Below are 21,552 nucleotides of genomic sequence, written 5' to 3'. Positions count from 1 at the left end.
CAGATGGCCCAGGAGCATCCCCGACCCGAGGCAACGGAGCCCCAAGGAAAAGCAGCTTCACACGCAGAGCAGGGTGACCCGAAGGATGGCGTGACATGAGGAACGGCCTCATCGAGGAGTGGTGTCTTCCAGGAGAGCTGCTATGCCAGGGGTGGAGCTGCCCCAAGAATGCTGGTAGCCTGGGAACAGTCTTCCCAGACATCAAGCCACCTTGGACATCCACCATCACACCTAGTACAGGATCCCACTAGGAATAGGGTCACCCCCAGAACAGGGTCTCCCCTGGAACAGAGTCCCCCCTAAAACAGGGTCACTCTAGGAACAGGGTCCCCCCAGGAACATGCTTCCCCCAGGAACAGCGTCCCCCCAAGAACAGGGTCACTCCAGGAACAGGGTCCCCCCAGAATAGGGTCTCCTCAGAAACAGGGTCACCCCCAGAAAAGGGTCCCCCCAGAACAGGGTCCCTTCTAAAACAGGGTCACTCTAGGAACAGGTTCCCACCAGGAATAGGGTCACTCCGGGAACAGGGTTATCCAGGAATAGGGTTCCCCCAGGAACAAGGTCCCCCCAGGAACAGGGTCCCCCCAAGAACAGGGTCACTCTAGGAATACAGTCCCCCCAGGAACAGGATCACCCCTAGGAACAGGGTCACTCCAGGAAAAGGATCAACCCCAGAACAGGATCCCCCAGGAAAGAGGGTCTCCCTGGGAACAGAGTCACCTCCGGGAACAGGGTCCCCCCAGAAACAGGGTCATCCCTGAAACAGGGTCCTCGCAGGAACAGGGACTCCAAGGCCCAGAGTCACTCTAGGAACAGGGTTCTCCAGGAATAGGGTCCCCCCAGGATCAGGGTTCCCCCCAAGAACAGAGGCAGGAATACGGAATACGGTTCCCCCAGGAACAGGTTCACCCCTGAAACAGGGTCCTCGCAGGAACAGGGACCCCCAGGCACGGGTCACTCTAGGAACAGGATCCCCCCCTAGACCAGGGTCTCCCCAAGGAACTGGATTCCCTCAGGAACAGGGTCACTCCTAGAACAGAGTCCCCCTATGAATAGGGTCATTCCAAGAACAAGATCACCCCCAGAACAGAGTCCCAAGGAACAGGGTCCACCCAGGAACAAGGTCATTCCACGAAGAGAGATCCCCCAGGAAAAGGGTCACCCCCAGAACGGGGTCCCTGGGAATTAGGATCCCCCTGGAAGGACCTCATCCTGGAGCAGGACCACCTCACAGCCCATCTGCGCCCACAATATCTCCTGCTGCAGGAAGCCATCCAGCCTGGCCCCTGCCCTCAGCCCCTCCCCACGCGCCCATCCCCCGCAGACCCCAGACTCACTATACGGCTGAATCGAGCAGGTGGAATTCCCGCCGGCGCTCATAGCAGGCTCGGATGCCGGCATCCCTCCACAGCCACTGCATGGCCACAGAGTAGCGCTTCTCAAACGTGGTCACTTTATAGGGGTCCTGGCTCATGACCAGGCTAGCGTGGTGCTGGGGAGGGAGGATGGGGACAGTTAGGGTAGCCTGTCTGAGTGGGGCTGCCCTCCCCAGGCATCTCTGCAAGCCCCTGTGTCCCTCCCTGAAACACGCTCTCTTCCCACTGCTCTTCTTGTTCCCCAGAGCTCCCGAGCCCCCCACACACTTCTAATTTGTCCTCCGTCTGTTCTTGCATGGATCCCCAGAGGGAAGACCACAGGCCACCACATGAGGAGCTGCAGAGGGCACATGTGCTCAGGCGAGCGCAGGCTCAGGGGAAGCATGGCACCCACAGGGGTCAAGGGCCTCCTTGGCACCCAGCCCCGCTCTTTACACTAGCTGGCTCCCAGGAAGCACGGCACTCACAGTCCCCCCATTCTACAGATGAAGCGACTAAGACACAGAGCACTGAAGCAATCTGCCCCTCAGAGGCCCCCCCAGAGGCGCGTGAACCCTGAGCTGCCCGCCAGGCTCTGGGCTTCCCCTTCTTTTCCCCAAACAGCCCTGGCTCCCTCCAGGCACTTGTGTTGCTTAGACATTTGTGATGGACTCTGAGTGTTGTGTGTGCATTTCTCTGTGTTTGTTCATGTACAAGTGTGCTCGTGTGTGTGTGTGTATAGATGTACGCATGTGCATGGGTGTGTCTGGGTGTGTGATTTGTTTGCATATTTGTGTGTTAGGCATGCGCATGTATCCTTGGCTGCATTTGTGGGTGCATGCATAGGTGTGCTTGCACGTGCATTTGTATGTGCGCACACATGTGCGTGCATGTGCATGGGGGGATTGCATGCAGGTATGTGTGTATCCTTGTGAGTTTGTGTGTGTGCATGTGTGCATGTGTGTGCATGTGGGAATTTGCATGCATGCTTTTGTGTGTGTGTGTGCGTGTGTGTGTGCGTGCATGTGGAAATTTGCATGCATGCTTGTGTGTTTGTGTGTGTGTACATGTGCATGGGCGTGTTTGGGTGTGTAAATTTGTGTGTGCACTTATTTGTGTGCATCTGTGTTGAGGGCATCTGCATGGATCCTTGTGTGCATTTGTGTGTGTGCACGTGTGCACGTGTGTGCATTTATGTGTGTATACTTATGTGTGCACTTGTATGTATGTACACATGCACGCGTGTGCATTCATTTGTGTATGTGTGTGGGTGTGTGCATGTGGGCATGCGTGTGTATCTTTGTGAGCATGTAGGTATGTGTGTCCTTGTGTGCATGTCTGTGCATGTGTGCATACATGTGCGTGTGTGCATTTATGCGTGTATACTTGTGTGTGCACTTGTATGTATGCACATATGTTTAGAGGACATGGCCCTGCCCCAGGGTCTGGGGACCCTTCCCTGCCCTGCCCTGAGGTCTGGAGAACTTGGCCCTGCTCCGGGGTCTGGGGAAACCTGCCCTGGACCCCTGCCTGCCCTGGGGGCTCACCTTGCTCTCGGGCCTGCTGAATGGGATCTGCAGCCGCTCCATGGCCTCAATCATGGCCCGCATGGACACGAAGATGTTCTGGTAGACCAGGGGCCGGAAGCCCTTGCGCTCCTCCTCCGAGTAGCCGGCGCCGTGGATGATCCGCATCTGCTTGATGAAGGTGCTCTTCCCGCTCTCACCAGGGCCTGGGGACGGAGCAGCAGAACCGCTCAGCCCTCCACGGGACTCCCACCCCCAACACCCCCAACCTCACGTCAGACACCCCCAACTCCACGCCAGGCCTCCTGGGTTCAAACCCCGGTGCAGCCGGGGACTCACTCAGTGAGCCTAAGCTAACGGCTTTGCCGCTCTGTGCCTTGGTTTCCCCATCTGTAAAACATGGACCTCAGGCTGGGCACGGTGGCTCATGCCTGTAATCGCAGCACTTTGGGAGGCTGAGGCAGGCGGATCACCTGAGGTCGGGAGTTACAGACCAACCTGGTAAACATGGCGAAACCCCATCTCTATTAAAAATACAAAATTAGCCGGGTGTGGTGGCACACGCCTGTAATTCGAGCCACGCAGGAGGCTGAGGCAGGAGAATCGCTTGAACCTGGGAGGCAGAGATTGCAGTGAGCTGAGATCACACCATTGTACTCCAGCCTGAGCGACAGAGCGAGATTCTGTCTCAAAAAAACAAAACAAACAAAAAAACAAACAAACAAAAAAAACAAAACATGGACCTCAACAGACCATGCCTGCTGCATCAAACGGAGGGCCAAATGAATTGATTATAAAATGCTCACGGTAAGGGTTGCAAACTCCGGCTCCTCGAGGGCCAGATCCAGCTATTTTTGTGTGGCCAGAAAGTTTTTGTGTTCTTTTTTTGTTTTTTTTTTTTTTGAGACGGAGTCTCGCTCTGTCGCCCAGGCTGGAGTGCAGTGGTGCGATCTCGGCTCACTGCAAGCTCCACCTCCCGGGTTCACGCCATTCTCCTGCCTCAGCCTCTCTGAGTAGCTGGGACTACAGGCGCCCGCCACCATGCCCAGCTAATTTTTTTGTATTTTTAGTAGAGACGGGGTTTCACCATGGTCTTGATCTCCTGACCTCGTGATCCGCCCGCCTCCGCCTCCCAAAGTGCTGGGATTACAAGCGTGAGCCACCGCGCCCAGCCAGTTTTTGTGTTTTTAATACTTTTTATGGTTATGGTTCTTACGGGTTTTTTTCTTTCTTTCTTTTTTTTTTTTTTTGTTTTTGTTTTTGTTTTTGTTTAGACAGAGTCTCTGTTGCCCAGGCTGGAGTGCAATGGCGCAATCTTGGCTCACTGCAACCTCCGGCTCCCAGGTTCAAGTGATTCTCCTCCTTCAGCCTCCCAAGTAGCTGGGGTAACAGGCGCGTGCCACCACTCCTAGTTAATTTTTGTATTTTTAGTACAGTTGGGGTTTCACCATGTTAGCCAGGCTGGTCTCAAATTCCTGGGCTCAAGTGATCCGTCCGCCTGGGCCTCCCAAAGTGCTGGGATTACAGGCATGAGCCACCGTGCCTGGCCTATTTTTATTATTTATCATAACAATACTAATATGTATTATTATTTGCTACAATAATTTCAGGTAGAGAAACTTTTACGAAAGAAATTACATAGGATAAATAGGGCAAGGAGTAATTAGGTGACTACGATAGCCACACAGTCAAAGAAGGCCTCTCAGTGGAAGTGATTTGTGAAGGCTGGAAGGTCACTGTCAAAATCTTAGAGGGCACACTAGGCGATGAGAACAGCTCGTGCAAAGGCCCTGGGGCAGGGCCGCACCTGGCATATTGGAGGAACAGTTAGGAGGCCCTTGTGGCTGGAGCAGAGTGAGGAGGGGGAGAGAGGGAGGAGGGGAGGGCGGGTTGTGCCGGGCCTTGTGGGTTGCAGGGAGGTCTTGGGCTTTGACCCTGAGGGACGTGGGAGCCATGGAGGGCTGTGGGCAGAGGGGGGACAGGCCCTGACTCAGGTGCTCACAGGCGCCCTCTGGTGGCTGCTGCAGGGAGGACAAGCTGTGGGGGTGGTCGGGGGGAGCCCGGACCACGGCGGTGGGGACTGCGTTGGTTCAGGTGAGCAGCCGTGGGGCTGGACCAAGGTGGCTGTCATGGAGCTGGAGAGGAGAGGACATATTTGAGAGACATTGAGGAGACACAATCAACCTGACCTTGCTGACAGATGGTACAAAATCGCAGGGTCCTTGCAGGACCAGCCACAGAATTTCTGGGGCTGGGTGCAAGCTGAAACTTCAGGCTCTTCTGAGCCTGGAACCCTCTGGGACAGCCCAGTTCACGCACCTGCCAAACCGGCCCTGGGTCCGGGATACTGATGCTGGAGTCTTCAAGAGCCTGGGACTAGAGGTTCAAAGACCCCAGCTCAGCTCCCCGCTAAGCTCTGACATCCCAAGGCTGCCCTTCCCCCCTCTGTGTCTCAATTTTCTCATCTGTAAAATGGGTGTGATCCACCAGGTGGGAGGTGGGGGCTGGAGGCTTGCCCAGCATCTCATCTGTCTCCTGGGGGCACCAGCATGGGCCCCATCCAGCGATGGGAGAGGGTATGGTACTGCTTCTGCCTCCAGGGTTGGCGTGCAGAGGGCGGGGGTGGGGGTCGGTGCAGGCAGAACTTGATCGAGCAATCAGCAGCAAAAAGGGAAGGAGTGGCTTGGTTGGGGTCCAGAAAGAGGAAATGGGAGCAGAGGAGAAGGCCAGAGCAGGGAGAAGGCGCGGGGGTGTCACCTCCCATCTCCCCAAAGGGCTGTCTCCAACACTTCCAACTCCACCTAGCAGGTGCCACCTGCACACTGGAGAGCCATGGGGGCAGGTCGGGGGTGGCCGCCTCGCCTCTCCAGTCCTCAGTTTCTCCAGGGGTCATATCTATTTGGCTGAAAGTCAAGAAACAGGCTTTTCTCGGCTGGGCACTGTGGCTCACGCCTATAATCTCAGCATTTTGGGAGGCTGAGGTGGGCAGATCACTTGAGGTCAGGAGTTCAAGACCAGCCTGGCCAACACGGTGAAACTCCATCTCTACTAAATATACAAAAATTAGCGGGGCGTGCTGGTGGGCGTCTGTAATCCCAGCTATTCGGGAGGCTGAGACAGAAGAATTGCTTGAACCTGAGGCAGAGGTTGCAGTGAACTGAGATCTTGCCACTACACTCCAGACTGGGTGACAGAGTGAGGCTCCGTCTCCAAAAAAAAAAAAGGAATAAAGAAAGAAAAAGGCTTTTCTCCTGCTGTAAAGGACGTTCGCATGGAAATTGGGAAAACTGGCAAATTGCAAATCAGGACTGTGTGTTAGCGGGGGGCGCTGTGTCATGCTTTTGATCAGGGTCCCGCAGTTTTTCCTTCTCAATGCGACTCAAACTCGCTGAGTATTTAGGGAGGAAAATGTATCAGGGGCTGGGCACGGTGGCTCATGCCTATCATCCCAGCACTTTGGGAGGCCGAGGCGGGTGGATCACCTGAGGTCAGGAGTTCGAGACCAGCCTGACCAATATGGTGAAATATAAAAATTACTATTAAAAATAGAAAAATTAGCTGGGCGTGGTGGTGGGCACCAGTAATCCTAGCTACTTGGGAGGCTGAGGCAGCAGAATTGCTTCAAACCAGGAGGCAGAGGTTACAGTGAGCCGAGATCACATCACTGCACTCCAGCCTGGGTGACAGAGTGAGACTCTATCTCAAAAAAAAAAAAGTACCAGGTCTGCAACTTAGTCGAAAATGGTTCAGAAAACAGTGTATATGCTTGGGCACGGTGTAGCGGTTCCTGCCTGTAAATCCAGTGCTTTGGGAGGCTAAGGGAGAAGGGCAGCTTGGTCCAAGGAGTTCAAGACCACCCTGGGCAACATAGTGAGACCCCATCTCTACAAAAAAAAAAAAAAAAACCATATATATATATATACACACATATAAATATATACACATAAATATATGTATATATTTAGTCAGACGTAGTGGTGCATACCAGTAGTTCCAGCTACTCATGAAGCTGAGGCAGGAGGATCATTTGAGCCCAGGAGGTTGAGGCTGCAGTGAGCCATGATCACACCGCTGCGCTCCAGCCTGGGTGACAGAACAAGACCATGTCTCAAAAACAAAAAAAAAAGTTTCCAAAAAAAATTAAAACCTAGGGCCAGGTGCGGTGGCTCACGCCTATAATCCCAGCACTTTGGGAGGCTGAGGCAGGCAGATCACGAGGTCAGGATTTCGAGACCAGCCTGACCAACATGGTGAAACCCTGTCTCTACTAAAAATACAAAACCCTGTCTCTACTAAAAATACAAAAATTAGCTGGGCGTGGTGGTGCGCACCTGTAATCCCAGCTACACAGGAGGCTGAGGCAGGAGAATTGCTTGAACCTGGGAGGCGGAGGCTGCAGCGAGCCGAGATCATGCCACTGCACTCCAGCCTGGGTGACAGAGCCAGACTCTGTCTCAAAAAAAATAAAAATAAAAAACTACTCGAATGACAACATCCCCCAGGTCCACAATCTGAAATTCTCTGATGCAGAGCTGTGAGAGCTTCAGATTCCAGAGCTTATTTCATGTTAGGATGGGGACATGTCAACTCACTAATATTCCTGCAGCAGAATGTAGGAATGGAGTCAGCGCAATAAACAAACATCCTCCCACCCGTTTCTTTGAGTTTCTCAGGGAGATGCTATGGGGGACCATCCAGTTTTTGGAGCTTTGGCTATTTGGGGCTAGTAGCAGAGGGGATTGTGAGCTTGCTGGCCCTTGACTGGGTGTCCCTGGTGAGCTAAGAGCTGGAGTCTCACCATCTCTCCTAAGCCTCACCACGAGAGGGGGGAGAGGGGGACAACTCTTTTTTTTTTTTTTTTTTGAGAGGGAGTCTTGCTCTGTCGCCCAAGCTGGAGTGCAGTGTCGCAATCCCAGCTCACTGCAAGCTCCGCCTCCCGGGTTCACGCCATTCTCCTGCCTCAGCCTCCCGAGTAGCTGGGACTACAGGCGCCCGCCACCGCGCCTGGCTAATTTTTTGTATTTTTATTAGAGACGGGGTTTCACCGTGTTAGCCAGGATGGTCTCGATCTCCTGACCTTGTGCTCCACCCGCCTCGGCCTCCCAAAGTGCTGGGATTACAGGCGTGAGCCACCGCACCCGGCCAAGAGGGGGACAACTCTTAGCCCCGTTTTCATACGGGGAAACTGAGTCTCGGGGCCGTTGAGGGAATTGCTGTGGGTCATACAATTCCTTCGATGGTCCTGGTGAGTGGCAGACTGGGATTCAAACTCAGTTCTGTTTGAGTCCAGAGCCTATGGGCTTTTATTTTTTTTTTATTATTATATTTTTGAGACAGGGTCTCACTCTGTCACCCAGGCTGGAGTGCAGTGGCTCGATATTGGCTCACTGCAACCTCTGCCTCATGGGTTTCAAGCGATTCTCCTGCTTCAACCTCCAGAGTAGCTGGAATTACAGGTGTGCACCACCATGTCCAGCTAATTTTTGTATTTTTAGCAGAGACAGAGTTTTTGCCATTTTGGCCAGGCTGGTCTCGAACTCCTGGCCTCAAGGGATCCACTCGCCTTGGCTTCCCAAAATGCTGGGATTACAGGCATGAGCCACCTCGAGCCTATGGGTTTCTAAATTATTATACCTGGAGGTTCCTTTACCCTGCCTGAATAATTATAACAATCAATAAAAATTACAGCGAGCATGATTTAAATCTTACCGTCTTCCCAACACTTAGCCCAGAGACTCTATGGATCCCCAGTTAACCCTCATAAATTCTATGATTTTCCCATTTGCAGATGAGACACGGAGGACCAGAGAGGTTTAGTGACTTGCCTTGGGTCACACAGCAAGTGGAACCCCAGGGGAGTAAACTTGGGGTCGTGTGAGTCCTTCACCAACAAAATGGGACACAGCCAGTCGAGCTGGGGTAGGCGTCATTAACATGTCAGTTAAAGTGATGTTTTTACGGACTCTGGGAAGCTCGACAGCTCCTTGGGGTGCGGCATTGAGCACAACTGCTGATGACTGGACTTTTTGAGCTCCTGTCCCCCAATTGCCTTCCAGCCCTCAGATCTTCTTCTTCCTTTCTTTTACTTTTTGTTTTTATTTTTATTTTTTGATATAGAGTCTGGCTCTGTCACACAGACTGGAGTGCAATGGTGTGATCTCAGCACACCGCAACCTCCACCTCCCAGATTCAAGCGATTCTCCTGCCTCAGCCTCCCAAGCAGCTGGGATTAGAGGCATGCACCACCACGCCCGGCTAATTTTTGTATTTTTAGTAGAGACGAGGTTTCACCATGTTGGCCAGACTGGTCTTGAACTCCTGGCCTCAAGTGATCCACCCCTCCTCAGCCTCCCATAGTGCTGGGATGACAGGCCTGAGCCACTGCGCCCAGCCAGGACTGGACCTTTTGAGCTCCTGTCCCCCAGTTGCCTTCCAACTCTCAGATCTTCGTTTGCCCCAAAAGTGCAGAGAACAAACAGAAGTCTCAGCAGGCAACAGTTGGCCTTATTTTGTGATGCACTGATTTTTTTTTTCCTCTTCTGCTTTGTTATAGGAAATAAATGATAATCCTGTTGCCACCCGCAACACAAATTTGGTGACTCAGGGATGGGTCATCACCCGAAGCCTGAAGAGCTGCATCAGAACCCCCTCTTTGCAGTCCCTTGCTGTCCTGAAGCCGCAAAGGATTCTGGGACCTCTCCAGTGCCCCCCGACCCCCAGACAGCCCCCAGCTCCTGGATAGAAATGGGGGGAGTGATCTGTTTTAGGACACCCCCAAAGGCCATGCGGCCCAGACGGGAAGTTCCTGCTTCCTCCTGGGTACGGAGGAGGAGAGGAGGAAGTGGAACTGGCAGATGCCAGGAAGGAACTGGGTTAACTGTGCCAAGCCCCAGTCATCACAAGGCAACTGGAGCCAGCTATGTGCACAGAGTCCAGCACCAGGCCCTCACAGGAAACGCAGCTGCTGGGGAAGTGGGGAGCCAGGCCAGGCAGCCGCAGGGGCAGGAGGCTCGGCCTCTCAGTCCCGCTCTGGCTCAGACTAGCTGCTGACCCCCAATAAATCCTGCTGCCTCCTTGGGCCTCATTTTCCCCATCTGGCACTGGGTTCTGTGGTGTTTCTGTCCCCCAAGGCAGGTGAAGGGGGCAGTCCGGAGCATGGACTTTGGAACCAGAATTCTAGGTGCGAGTCTCAGCTGTGTGACCTTGGGCAAGTCACTCTGCCTCTCTGAGCCTCAGTTTATCCTTTGGGGGAAACTAGCAGTGCCTGCCTCAAAGTGCTAAGAACAGGCCGGGCACAATGGCTCATATCTGTAAGCTTGTCACTTTGGGGAGGCCAAGGCGGGTGGATCACCTGAGGTCAGGAGTTCGAGACCAGCCTGGCTAACATGGTGAAACCCTGTCTCTACTAAAAATACAAAAATTAGCCGGGCGTGATGGTGCACACTTGTAGTCCCAGCTACTCAGGAAGCTGAGGCAAGAGGATTGCTTGAACCCAGGAGGCAAAGGTTGCAGTGAGCCAAGATCGTGCCACTGCACTCCAACCGGGGTGATAGAGTAAGACTCTGTCTCAAAAAAACAATACAAAATTAAATTTTTAAAGTGCTAAGGACATAACTGGTCCCTTTCACAGCTTTATTTTCTTGTTGTTGTTGTTGTTCGCTTTCTTTTCTTTTCTTTTTTTGTTTTTGTTTTTGTTTAGAGACTGGGTCTTGCAATGTTGTCCAGGCTGCTCTTGAACTCCTGGGCTCAAGCGACCCTCCTGCCTTAGCCTCCCAAGTAACTGGGACTACAGGCATGTGCCACCATACCCGGCTCACGGCTTCATTCTGACTCTCCCCCTTCCCCAATATGAGGGTTGCTTCATGTCAGGGACAGACCCACCCCCACCCTGGTCCTTTTTGCCATCTTCCTCAAAATTATCAGCCACCTCCAGGTAAAAAAAACAGCTTTTGGATTCAATTCCTGTTTCCAAGAAGGGACAGAGGTCTGGAGGCAGCCCTCAGACCTGCCTCCAGGGATGAGGTGGTTTAAACCACAGTCCACAGTGCTACATCAGTGCCTGGGGACATGGATGACATCCCCTGCCTTCCATCGGTAGAAGGAGCTTCCTGCTTTGGGGCTGGCTGAGTAGTGCCCAGAGTGGTATGTGGAAGGGACTTTCCCAGCTCCAGGAAGATATGATACAGTGTCAGGGGGAAGTTCCCCCCAAAAATAATTCATTCATTCATTCATTCATTCAGCATTTCTTGAGCATCTACTATATGGCAGGCTCATTGTACACCTGTGCTAGATGCTGGAGACACAGGGATGAAGAAGACAGATGTGGTCCCTACCCTTTTGTTGCTTGCTGTATAGCTGTAGAGATAAACAATAAACAAGTAAACAAATAGTGAGGGCCAGGAAGAAAAATCAAACAGAGTAAGGGGAAGGAGAAGATAGGACTATCTTTATAGCTAGGGTAGTCAGGGAGGACTTCCCTGAGGAGGCGACACTTGGGTTGAGACCTATGTGGAGTGAAAGGGCCAGCCAGGCAAAGGTCAGGGATAAATGACCTTGAGGTATTCGAGGAAAGAGCACTAAAAGTGATAAACCCCTAGCTTGATAGATCAAGAAAAAAATGAGCAAAGGCAGAAATGATCGATTGCAAGAGCAAAAGAGAGGACATCACTGCAGATCTTACAGACAGTAGCAGGAGAACAAGGGAATGTTATAAATGTTATGCCAATAAATTTGATAACACAGGCAAAATGGACAAATTATTTGAAAGACACAAATGATCAAAACCCACACAAGAAGAAGTAGATAGCCTAAGTAGCCCTATTTATTTAAAATAATAAGACATATCGATATGATATGTCATAATATGACATAATATGACACATTAATATGTCAAATATAGATAGATAGATAGATAGATAGATAGATAGATTTTTTTTTTTTTGAGATGGAGTTTCACTCTTATTGCCTAGGCTGGAGTGCAGTGGCATGATCTTGGTTCACTGCAACCTCTGCCTCCGAGTTCAAGCAATTCTCCTGCCTCAGCCTCCCGAGTAGCTGGGACTACAGGTGCGCACCACCACACCCGGCTAATTTTTGTATTTTTAGTAGAGACGGGGTTTCACCACGTTAGCCAGGATGGTCTCGATCTCCTGACGTCATGATCTGCCCACCTCGGACTCCCAGAGTGCTGGGATTACAGGCGTGAGCCACCGTGCCCGGTCTTTTTTTTTTTTTTTTTTTGAGACAGAGTCAGCTTTGCTCTGTCACCCAGGCTAGAGTGCAGTGGCATGATCATAGCTCACTGCAGCCTCGACTTCCCAGGCTCAAGTGATCCTCTCACCTCAGCCTCCCAAGTAGTTGGAACTACAGGTGCGCACTACCATGCCTAGCTAATTATTTTATTTATTTATTTTTTTAGAGACAGGGTCTTGCTATGTTGCTCAGGCTGGTCTCAAACTCCTAAGCTCAAGCGATCCTCCCACCTAGGCCTCCCAAAGTGCTAAGATTACAGGAATGAGCCACTATGCCCTGCTGAAATATTCTTTTATCTAGTTCAGTAAGAGGGATCAAGGCTAGAGTTGAAAGGGCCCTTGACTGGGTGCAGTGGCTCATGCCTGTAATCCCCACACTTTGGGAGGCCAAGGTGGTAGGATCACCTGAGGTCAGGGGTTCGAGACCAGCCTGGCCAACATGGTGAAACCCCATCTCTACTAAAAATACAAAAATTAGCCAGGCGTGGTGGCAGGCGCCTGTAACCCCAGCTACTTGGGAGGCTGAGGCCAGAGAATCACTTGAACCTGGGAGACGGAGATTGCAGTGAGCTGAGATCGCACCACTGCTCTCCAGCCTGGGTGACAAAGCGATACTCTGTCTCAAAAAAAAAAAAGAAAAAAAAAGGCTGGGCACGGTGGCTCACGCCTGTAATCCCAGCAATTTGGGAGGCCGAGGCAGGCAGATCACGAGGTCAGGACTTCGAGACCAGCCTGGCCAACATAGTGAAACTCCATCTCTACTAAAAATACAAAAATTAGCCGGGTGTGGTAGTGCACACCAGTAGTCCCAGCTACTCGGGAGACTGAGGCAGGAGAATCACTTGAACCCAGGAGGCGGAGGTTGCAGTGAGCTGAGATCTCACCACTGCACTCCAACCTGTGGGACAGAGCAAGACTCAATCTAAAAAAAAAAAAAAAAAAAAAAAAAGAAAGGCTGGGCACGGTGGCTCACGCCTGTAATCCCAACACTTTGGGAGGCCAAGGCGGGTTGATCACCAGGTCAGGAGTTCGAGACCAGCCTGGCCAACATGGTGGAACCCCATCTCTACTAAAAATACAAAAAAAAAAAAAAAAATTAACTGGATGTGGTGGCGTGTGCCTATAATCCCAGCTACTCAGGAGGCTGAGACAGGAGAATTGCTTGAACCCGGGAGGCGGAGGTTGCAGTGAGTTGAGATCGCACCATTGCACTCCAGCCTGGGTGATAGAGCAAGACTCCGTCTCAAAACAAAATAAAAATAAGAAAAGAAAAAAGAAAGAAAGGGCCCCCAGTGAAGGTGCAGTTCCTGGGGGTCCCCTCTGTCCCATTCGATGTTCTCTCTTTCCTCTCAGGCTGCCTCTTCCCACTGAACGACGAAGGGACAATGGCGACCATCACAGGCTGATCAAGCTCTTTGCCCGGGGCAGACACACGTGAGTCCAGAAGACTTGAGACCTTCTCCAGCCCCCAGCCCAGAGCTCGGGGATCCCAGGAGACCCTCCCAGGCTAGCATCCCTGGGCTTAGGCCAATGGGGCCATAATCGCGAAAGGTAGTTGGGGAAACAAGCTATGGGAATGAGAAAACCCTGAGGTTTCAGAGATCAGAATTTTTTTTTTTTTTTTTTTTGAGATGGAGTTTTGTTCTTGTTGCCCAGGCTGGGGTGCAATGGTGCAATCCTGGCTCACTGCAGCCTCCACCTCCCGGTTTCAAGCGACTCTCCTGCCTCAGCCTCCCCAGTAGCTGGGATTACAGGCACATGCCACCACACCCGGCTAATTTTTTTGTATTTTGAGTAGAGATGGGGTTTCGCCACGTTGGCCAGGCTGATCTCGAACTCCTGGCCTCAGGTGATCTGCCCGCCTTGGCCTCCCAAAGTGCTGGGATTACAGGCGTTATTTGTTTATTTATTTATTTATTTAGACATGAGTCTTGCTCTGTCATCCAGGCTGGAGTGCAGTGGCATGATCTCAGCTCACTACAACCTCTGCCTCCCGGGTTCAAGTAATTCTCATGCCTCAGCCTCCTAAGTAGCTGGGATTATAGGTGTGTGCCACCATGCCCAGCTAATTTTTGTTTGTTTGTTTGTTTTAGGTGGCATCTCACTCCGTCGCCAGGCTGGAGTGCAGTGGTGTGATCTTGGCTCACTGTAATCTCTGCCTCCTGGGTTCATGCGATTCCCCTGCCTCCGCCTCCTGAGTAGCAGGGACTACAGGTGCGCACCACCACGTCTGGCTAATTTTTGGTATTTTGGTAGAGACAGGGTTTCACCATGTTGGACAGGCTGGTCTCGATCTCCTGACCTTGTGATCCACCCGCCTCGGCCTCCCAAAGTGCTGGGATTACAGGCATGAGCCACCATGCCTGGCTAATTTTTGGTATTTTAGTAGAGACAGGGCTTTACCATGTTGGCCTGGCTGTGTCTTGAACTCCTGACCTCAAGTGATCCCGCCCGCCTGGGCCTCCCAAAGTGCTGAAATCACAGGCTTGAGCCACCGCACCCAGCCAAAGTTCAGAATCTTGAACCGTTACTGATGTCGACTCCCTCATCTGAAGCCTCCACATGGAAGCCATCACCCTGTTTTGTTTTCTCCTAGATAATTCTTGTTGACAGAATTATTTTATCTGCTTATGAGTTTACAGACTAAATGTCTTGGCTCCTTCATGGGAAATGAGATCCAGGAAAACAGAAATATCTTCCCCTGTTTGGCTGCTGTGTCCCTGGGAGCTACTCAATAAATCTTGAATGAATGAATAATGAATGAATGAACCAATGAACCAATCAATACATCCTTTCTAGCCCCCAAACGAGCCCTAGACAAGCCCTCTCCAGCCATGGCAGGGAGGTAAAGGCGAGAGGGAGCGTCCTGGTGAAGGAGAGGCTGGAGCCGGCCCCTCCCTTGCAGGCGGGCTGGCCAGAACGGGTTGCACACCTGAGCTCATCATTCCCTCGCCGTGACACAGACAGGTAGGGCGTGCTGGGCCTGCCCGGCAGGGGCCCGGTGGAGCCACGTCTGCTATTGTGTATGCCCCACGCAGTGGACGGGCCTGGGCACCTGGCCGCTGGTTGCACGTTGGACAAGGAACTTGGCTTCTCTGAGCCTCAGTCTTTCTCATCTGGAAAATGGGTTCCAGGCTCCCCATTCCCTGGGAGGAGGCGAGGGCTCCACGATGCCAATGTCCGACCTAGCCTGATACGCCTCCTTGCCCCGACACCCCCTGCTGGCTGCCCACCGACCCTGGACTCACCCAAAAGCAACAGCTTCAGCTCCCCGCGGTCCTGCTTCTTCTGCTCCAAGAGGATCCTGTTGATCTCCTGGTCTACCCGGGCGGCGGCCTTCTCATCCTCTGTCAGGCACCAGGGGCAGCAGCGCCAGGTCAGCGAGCGGGCCATGGTGCGGTGGCCTCAGTCAGCACTGGGTGGCATCGCCCCCAGGCCCCCGCTGGCCAGGGCAACCCCCAGCCCAGCCGGCCCTGGAGAGGGCTCCGGGCAGCCGGGTGCACAGGGAGGCTGCCTTTTTCTTGGGGGTCACCCCCCAGGGACCTAGACTTCCTTGCCTGGAACACCCAGGAAGCCCGGCTCGGCAGTTGCAAGGCTTGAGTGCTGGGAACAGGGTGGGGACGGGAGAAGGTGGGGAGGCCAGGGCTCCCCGCCCACCTCCAGACCTGCTCAGACCCGGCCCGACAGGTTGACGGTGAAGGGTGCCGGGAGAGGGTGAGGTGGGGGCCCCAGGGAGGGCGGGACGGTGGCGGGAAAACCCCCACCGCAGACTGAGTCCTGTGTGACCAGCAGGGCCCTTCTTCCTCCTTCTGGAGAAGGGGCGGATTCTCCTCAGGCTTCACCCAGAGCTGTCCCCCTCCTCGGAGCCAATCAGGAACCGTCAGACCCATGCTACTGCTGAGATATATATACATATACATATATATATATATATGTATATATATATATATGTATATATATATATATATTTTTTTTTTGAGACAGAGTTTCACTCTTGTTGCCCAGGCTGGAGTGCAGTGGCACGATCTTGACTATGCAACCTCTGCCTCCCAGGTTCAAGCAATTCTCCTGCCTCAGCCTCCTGAGTAGCTGGGATTACAGGCATCCACCACCATGCCGGGCTAACTTTGGATTTTTAGTAGAGAAAGGGTTTCACCATGTTGGGCAGGCTGGTCTCAAACTCCTGACCTCAGGTGATCCACCAGCCTTGGCCTCCCAAAGTGCTGGGATTACAGGCATAAACCACCATGCTTGGCCCTTCTGATATATTTTTAAGAAACAGCTCAGGCCAGGCGTCACGGACTGTTTCCAGTGACTCTGCCCTGACTTTAGGTGATCTGCCCTGCAGAGGTGGGTGGCTCACCTGAGGTCAGGAGTTCGAAACCAGCCTGGCCAACATGGTGAAACCCTGTCTCTACTAAAAATACAAAAATTAGCCGGGTTTTAGCTCACATTAGCTGGTTTTATATTCACATCACCCTGTATAGTTACTACTGTCATCCCTGTTTGACAGATGAGGAGGTTGAGGCATAGAGCAGGGGAGCGACCGCCAGGGCTGGCACAAGGCAGAGCCGGGAGCCCATCCCTCACCTGCGGGGCCCCAGAGTCTAGGCGCCTACCAGGCAGATTCCAGGCAGGGCCATCCCTTCATTGTGCAAGCAATCATGGAGCACCAACTGTGTGCCAGGCACGGTAGTCAAGAGACACAGATCCCAGACCTCCTTACCTAAGGTTCTAGTTAAAGAACAGATGATAAAATAAATTTTAGGCTGGGCCCGTTGGCTCACGCATGTAATCCCTATACTTTGGGAGGCCGAGGCGGGCGGATCACGAACTCAAGAAATCGAGACCATCCTGGCCAACATGGTGAAACCCCGTCTCTACTAAAAATACAAAAATTAGCCAGGCGTGGTGGCGCACGCCTGTAGCCCCACCTGCTCGGGAGGCTGAGGCAGGAGAATCACTTGAACCCAGGAGGCAGAGGTTGCAGTGAGCTGAGATCACGCCACTGCGCTCCAGCCTGGTGACAAAGTGAGACTCCATCTCAATAAAAATAAAAAATAAAAGAATAAAAAATTTGACCAGGTGAGTGCAAGAGCTCACATCTGTAATCAAAGTACTTTGGGAGGCCAAGGCAGGAGGATCACTTGAAGTCAGGAGTTCGAGACCAGCCTGGCCAACATGGAGAAACTCCATCTCTACTAAAAATACAGAAATTAGTTGGGCATGTTGGCACGCACCAGTACTCCCAGCTACTTGGGAGGCTGAGGCAAGAGAATCACTTGAATCCCAAAGATGGAGGCTGCAGTGAGCCAAGATCATAACACTGCACTCCAGCCTGGGCAACATAGTGAAACCCTGTCTCCAGAAACAAACAAAACAAAACTCACTCTCTCTCTCTCTCTCTCTATGTATATATATACACACACACACACATACATATATACACATACATATATATACACAATATATATACACGCATACATATATACACACATAAAAGTATATATTTTAATATACATATATGTATATTATAAATAAAAATATATATGTGTATATATATACACACACGTAAAATATATATATATTTTTATACACCTGAGCCCGTTGGATGGTGAAAAATTCTGCCAGAAAAATTAAGCAGAGATGTTGTTGGGGAAGGTTCAAGGTTGTTGCTCTAAATGGATCAACAAAGGTCGCACAGACAAGTGATATTCAGGATCAGGAGAAGTCAGACAGGCAGATCGGGTATAAAAGGGACTTTGGGAGTGGACCTCACTGGTCAAGATCTTCCCAACGAGTGCCATGAGGCCGCCCTGACCTGATCCCTCTGGGACTTCAGGGCCCTAGGGGTGGGCTGGTGGCTGGCAGCTTGGTAAAAGCGTTGCTGCTTCCTAGATGCTCAGAGCCAGAGAGTTTGAGTGAAGATTCCCCACCCCCATTGACAGGCTGTAGAAAATTCTAGAAAGTTCTGGATCAAAACTCTCTTCCCCAAGAGATACACGTAATTCTTGTACTTTGGGGGCCTCTGGTCCCTTTACAGATAGGGCAAGGCTCAAAGAGAGCGAATGATGTGCCCAGGGCCACACAGCCATTGGCAGCCACCATCCCCACCTCCTCCCAGACACCGGGGCTCGGTGACAGCCGTTGATGCAGCTTCACCAGCTCAGCACAAACGTGTGGTTTTCTCCACTGTTGATTCATAACGAATGGCAGATGGGAAGTACGATAGGGGCCCCCATCTGGTCACTGGGGCTGGAAGGTGCCATCTGCCCACCCAGCCACCCACCTTCCCACCTCCAACCAGATAGCAGCAACGAGGGGCACTCCCACCCAGGACAGGTGAAGAAACGCAGAAATAGGTCGTGGCCGTGCAGATCTTCCAAGGTGGCTGAAACAGAAATGACCAGCAAAACTGGGAGACAAGGCTGAGCCACAGGCCCCACAGGGTGAGCCCAGCGGGCCACTCTCCTAGCATCTCCCTGTGACATTTTTGGACAGGACACCAGCACCCGCCATCTTCACAGCCTGGACCAGGGTGGCAGACCCTCTGTGGCTCCCACTGGCTTCAGAATAAATGAGCCGGCTCCCTGGATCCAGGGTCCAGGCTCTGCCCACTTCTTCACCTTCTGAACAAACCTCGTTTGCAGTTCCCTAAACGGGCTGAGCTACTTCCTTGCCACATGCTGAGCATTTGTCGTGTATTATTAGCTCAGTTGGGAACACCAGGGTGAACTTCTGTGTGTAGAAAATATTTCTTTCAGAAAACGCATAAAACCTGAATGTATCACCTAATAAATTGTTGTGAAGCTGGTATCCACAGGATCCACTGAGGCCAAGACTAAGGACATTTTCAGGACGGGCGCAGTGGCTCACGCCTGTCATCCCAGCACTTTGGTGAAACCCCGTCTCTACTAAAAATACAAAACTTAGCCAGGTGTGGTGGTGCACACCTGTAATCCCAGCTACTTGGGAGACCCGGGCAGGAGAATCGCTTGAGCCTGGGAGGTGGAGGTTGCAGTGGGCTGAGATCGTGCCACTGCACTCCAGCCTGGGTGACAAAGCAAGACTCTGTCTCAAAAAAAAAAAAAAAGAAAAGAAAAAGAAAAAAAAAGACCTTAGCCCCACAAAGACTGCTAGTGTTTTACCCATAGTGATCTCCACCTTCCCAGCAGTAACTACCATTCTGACTTCTGTGGTATTAATATTTATTTCTGGATTTGGGGGATATTTTTTGCTAATAAGATTTATTTCAGTTGGGCATGTTGGCTCATGCCTATAATCTCAGCACTTTGGGAGGCTGAAGTGGGAGGATTGCTTGACCCCAGGAGTTCAAGACCAGCCTGGGCAACATAGTGAGACCCTATTTCTTTTTTCCTTTTTTCTTTCTTTTTCTTTTTTCTTTTTTTTTTTTGAGACGGAGTTTTGTTATTGTTGCCCAGGCTGGAGTGCAATGGCTCGGTCTCAGCTCACTGCAAACTCCACCTCCCAGTGAGACCCCATTTCTAAAAAATAAAATAAAATAAATTAGCTGGGGGTGGTGGCTCATGCCTGTGGTCTCAGGTACTCTGGAGGCTAAGGTGGGAGGATTGCTTAGGCCAGGGAGGTTGAGGCTGCAGTGAGCTATGATCGAACCACTGCACTCCAGCCTGGGTTGACAGAGCAAGGGTCTGTCTCAAAAAAAAAAGATTTATTTTGTTTTTAATTGTCTAAATTTATGTAGCATTGTATTTACTTTCTTTGGTGTATGGTTCTATGAGTTTTTTTATTTTTTATTTATTTATTTATTTATTTATCTATTTATTTTTTGAGACGGAGTCTGTCTCTGTCACCCAGGCTGGAGTGCAGTGGCGCCATCTCGGCTCACTGCAAGCTGAGCCTCCCGGGTTCACGCCATTCTGCTGCCTCAGCCTCCCGAATAGCTGGGACTACAGAAGCCCGCCACCAAGCCGGGCTAATTTTTTGTATTTTAGTAGCGACGGGGTTTCACCGTGTTAGCCAGGCTGGTCTCGATCTCCTGACGTCGTGATCCGCCCGCCTCGGCCACCCAAAGTGCTGGGATTACAGGCGGGAGCCACCGCGCCCGGCCTGGTTTCTATGAGTTTTAACAGCTGTAGAGAGTCGTGTAAATTACTGCTATAAACAGGATACAGGACAGAGTAGTTCCATCACCTGAACAACTCCCTCCTGACCTTGGATTGGCTCTTTGTGGCTATGTTTTTTGTTTTTTGTTTGTTTGTTTTGGTGTTTTTTTTTTCTCAGCCAGCTGTGCTTTATTGACAACGCGCCACTGGGGCCTGGACCGCGCACTTCCGCATTGGGGACAGCAGCCCCCTCTGCTGCTGCTTCTTGATCGTCAGGTTCTCCTCGTGCTTGCTGAGCCGGCGGCGCACGGCGCGTGTCTTCTTAGACCGCAGCGGGTCCAGGTGCTCGTACTTCTTGCCCTTGTAGAATTTCCCGAGGTTTTCTGTCTGCATCTGGTTAATAACTGTGAGAACACGGGCAATGGATTTGCTGACGACTCGGATCTTGGTTTTTTCTGTTTTGTTTTGTTTTTGTTTTTGTTTTGAGACGGAGTCTCGCTCTGTCGCCCAGGCCGGAGTGCAGTGGCGCGATCTCGGCTCACTGCAAGCTCCGCCTCCCGGGTTCACACCATTCTCCTGCCTCAGCCTCCCGAGTGCGTAGCTGGGACTACAGGCGCCCGCCACCACGCCCGGCTAATTTTTTTGTATTTTTAGTAGAGACAGGGTTTCACCGTGTTAGCCGGGATGGTCTCGATCTCCTGACCTGGTGATCCGCCCGCCTCGGCCTCCCCAAAGTGCTGGGATTACAGGCGTGAGCCACCGCGCCCGGATCGTAGGGAGCTTGGAGGCCGCGCCGCCTGTCACTTTGGCGACGCGCAGCTGGGACAGCTCCACCTTCAGGTCGTCCAGCTCTTTCAGCAGCTCCTCCTCCTTCCCGAGAAGTTCTTGGGCCTTGATCTTGGCCATTGCTGCACAGGCCGCCGACGCCGCTCGCTCCAAGGGAAAGAGCTGTTGCTATGTTTTTTATTTTGTTTTTTGAGACAAAGCCCTTCTCTGTCGCCCAGGCTGGAGTGCAGTGGTGCAATCATGGCTTACTGCAGCCTTGAGCTCCTGGGTTCAAGCGATCTTCCCACCTTAGCCTTAGGAGTACTGCGCACCACCACCATCTAATTTTTTTTTTTTTTTTTTTTTTGAGACAGAATCTCACTCTGTTGCCCAGGTTAGAGTGCAGTGGCACGATCTCAGCTCACTGCAACCTCCGCCTCCCAGGTTCAAGCAATTCTCCTGCCTCAGCCTCCCGAGTAGCTGGGATTACAGGTGCGAGCCGCCATGCCTGGCTAATTTTTGTATTTTTAGTAGAGACAAAGTTTCCGCCCTGTTGGCCAGGCTGGTCTTG

The 21,552-nt window shown here is 51.9% G+C and overlaps 2 protein-coding genes across 3 annotated transcripts in view; both read right to left on the bottom strand.

Moving 5' to 3' along the window:
- GNA15 (G protein subunit alpha 15) overlaps positions 1-15,943 on the bottom strand; it is a 29,461-nt gene extending 13,518 nt beyond the window's left edge. Inside the window, exons 1-4 of one of the 2 annotated variants that reach the window (XM_054465728.2) lie at positions 15,381-15,468; positions 6,867-6,964; positions 2,903-3,087; positions 1,338-1,492 (exon numbers count right to left, since the gene is read on the bottom strand). In XM_054465728.2, coding sequence (XP_054321703.1) covers positions 1,338-1,492; positions 2,903-3,049 — 302 coding nt within the window. In that variant the 5' untranslated portion in view covers positions 3,050-3,087; positions 6,867-6,964; positions 15,381-15,468. Of the gene's footprint in view, positions 1-1,337; positions 1,493-2,902; positions 3,088-6,866; positions 6,965-15,380 lie in introns of both variants that reach the window. The other variant, XM_054465727.2, reaches the window with a different exon arrangement.
- A 4,462-nt stretch (positions 15,944-20,405) lies between these two features.
- Positions 20,406-21,122, bottom strand: LOC129020323 (large ribosomal subunit protein uL29-like). Its single transcript, XM_054464498.2, has 2 exons — positions 20,995-21,122; positions 20,406-20,667 (listed from the first exon to the last, which is right to left on the bottom strand). Exons 1-2 carry the CDS (start codon positions 21,120-21,122, stop codon positions 20,406-20,408), a joined length of 390 nt encoding a protein of 129 aa, XP_054320473.2.
- Between the last annotated feature and the right edge of the window lie 430 nt (positions 21,123-21,552).

The sequence above is a fragment of the Pongo pygmaeus genome, chromosome 20 (genome assembly GCF_028885625.2).
Source record: "Pongo pygmaeus isolate AG05252 chromosome 20, NHGRI_mPonPyg2-v2.0_pri, whole genome shotgun sequence".
Taxonomy (NCBI): Eukaryota; Metazoa; Chordata; class Mammalia; order Primates; family Hominidae; genus Pongo; species Pongo pygmaeus.
This window is presented reverse-complemented; position numbering and strand designations above follow the sequence as displayed.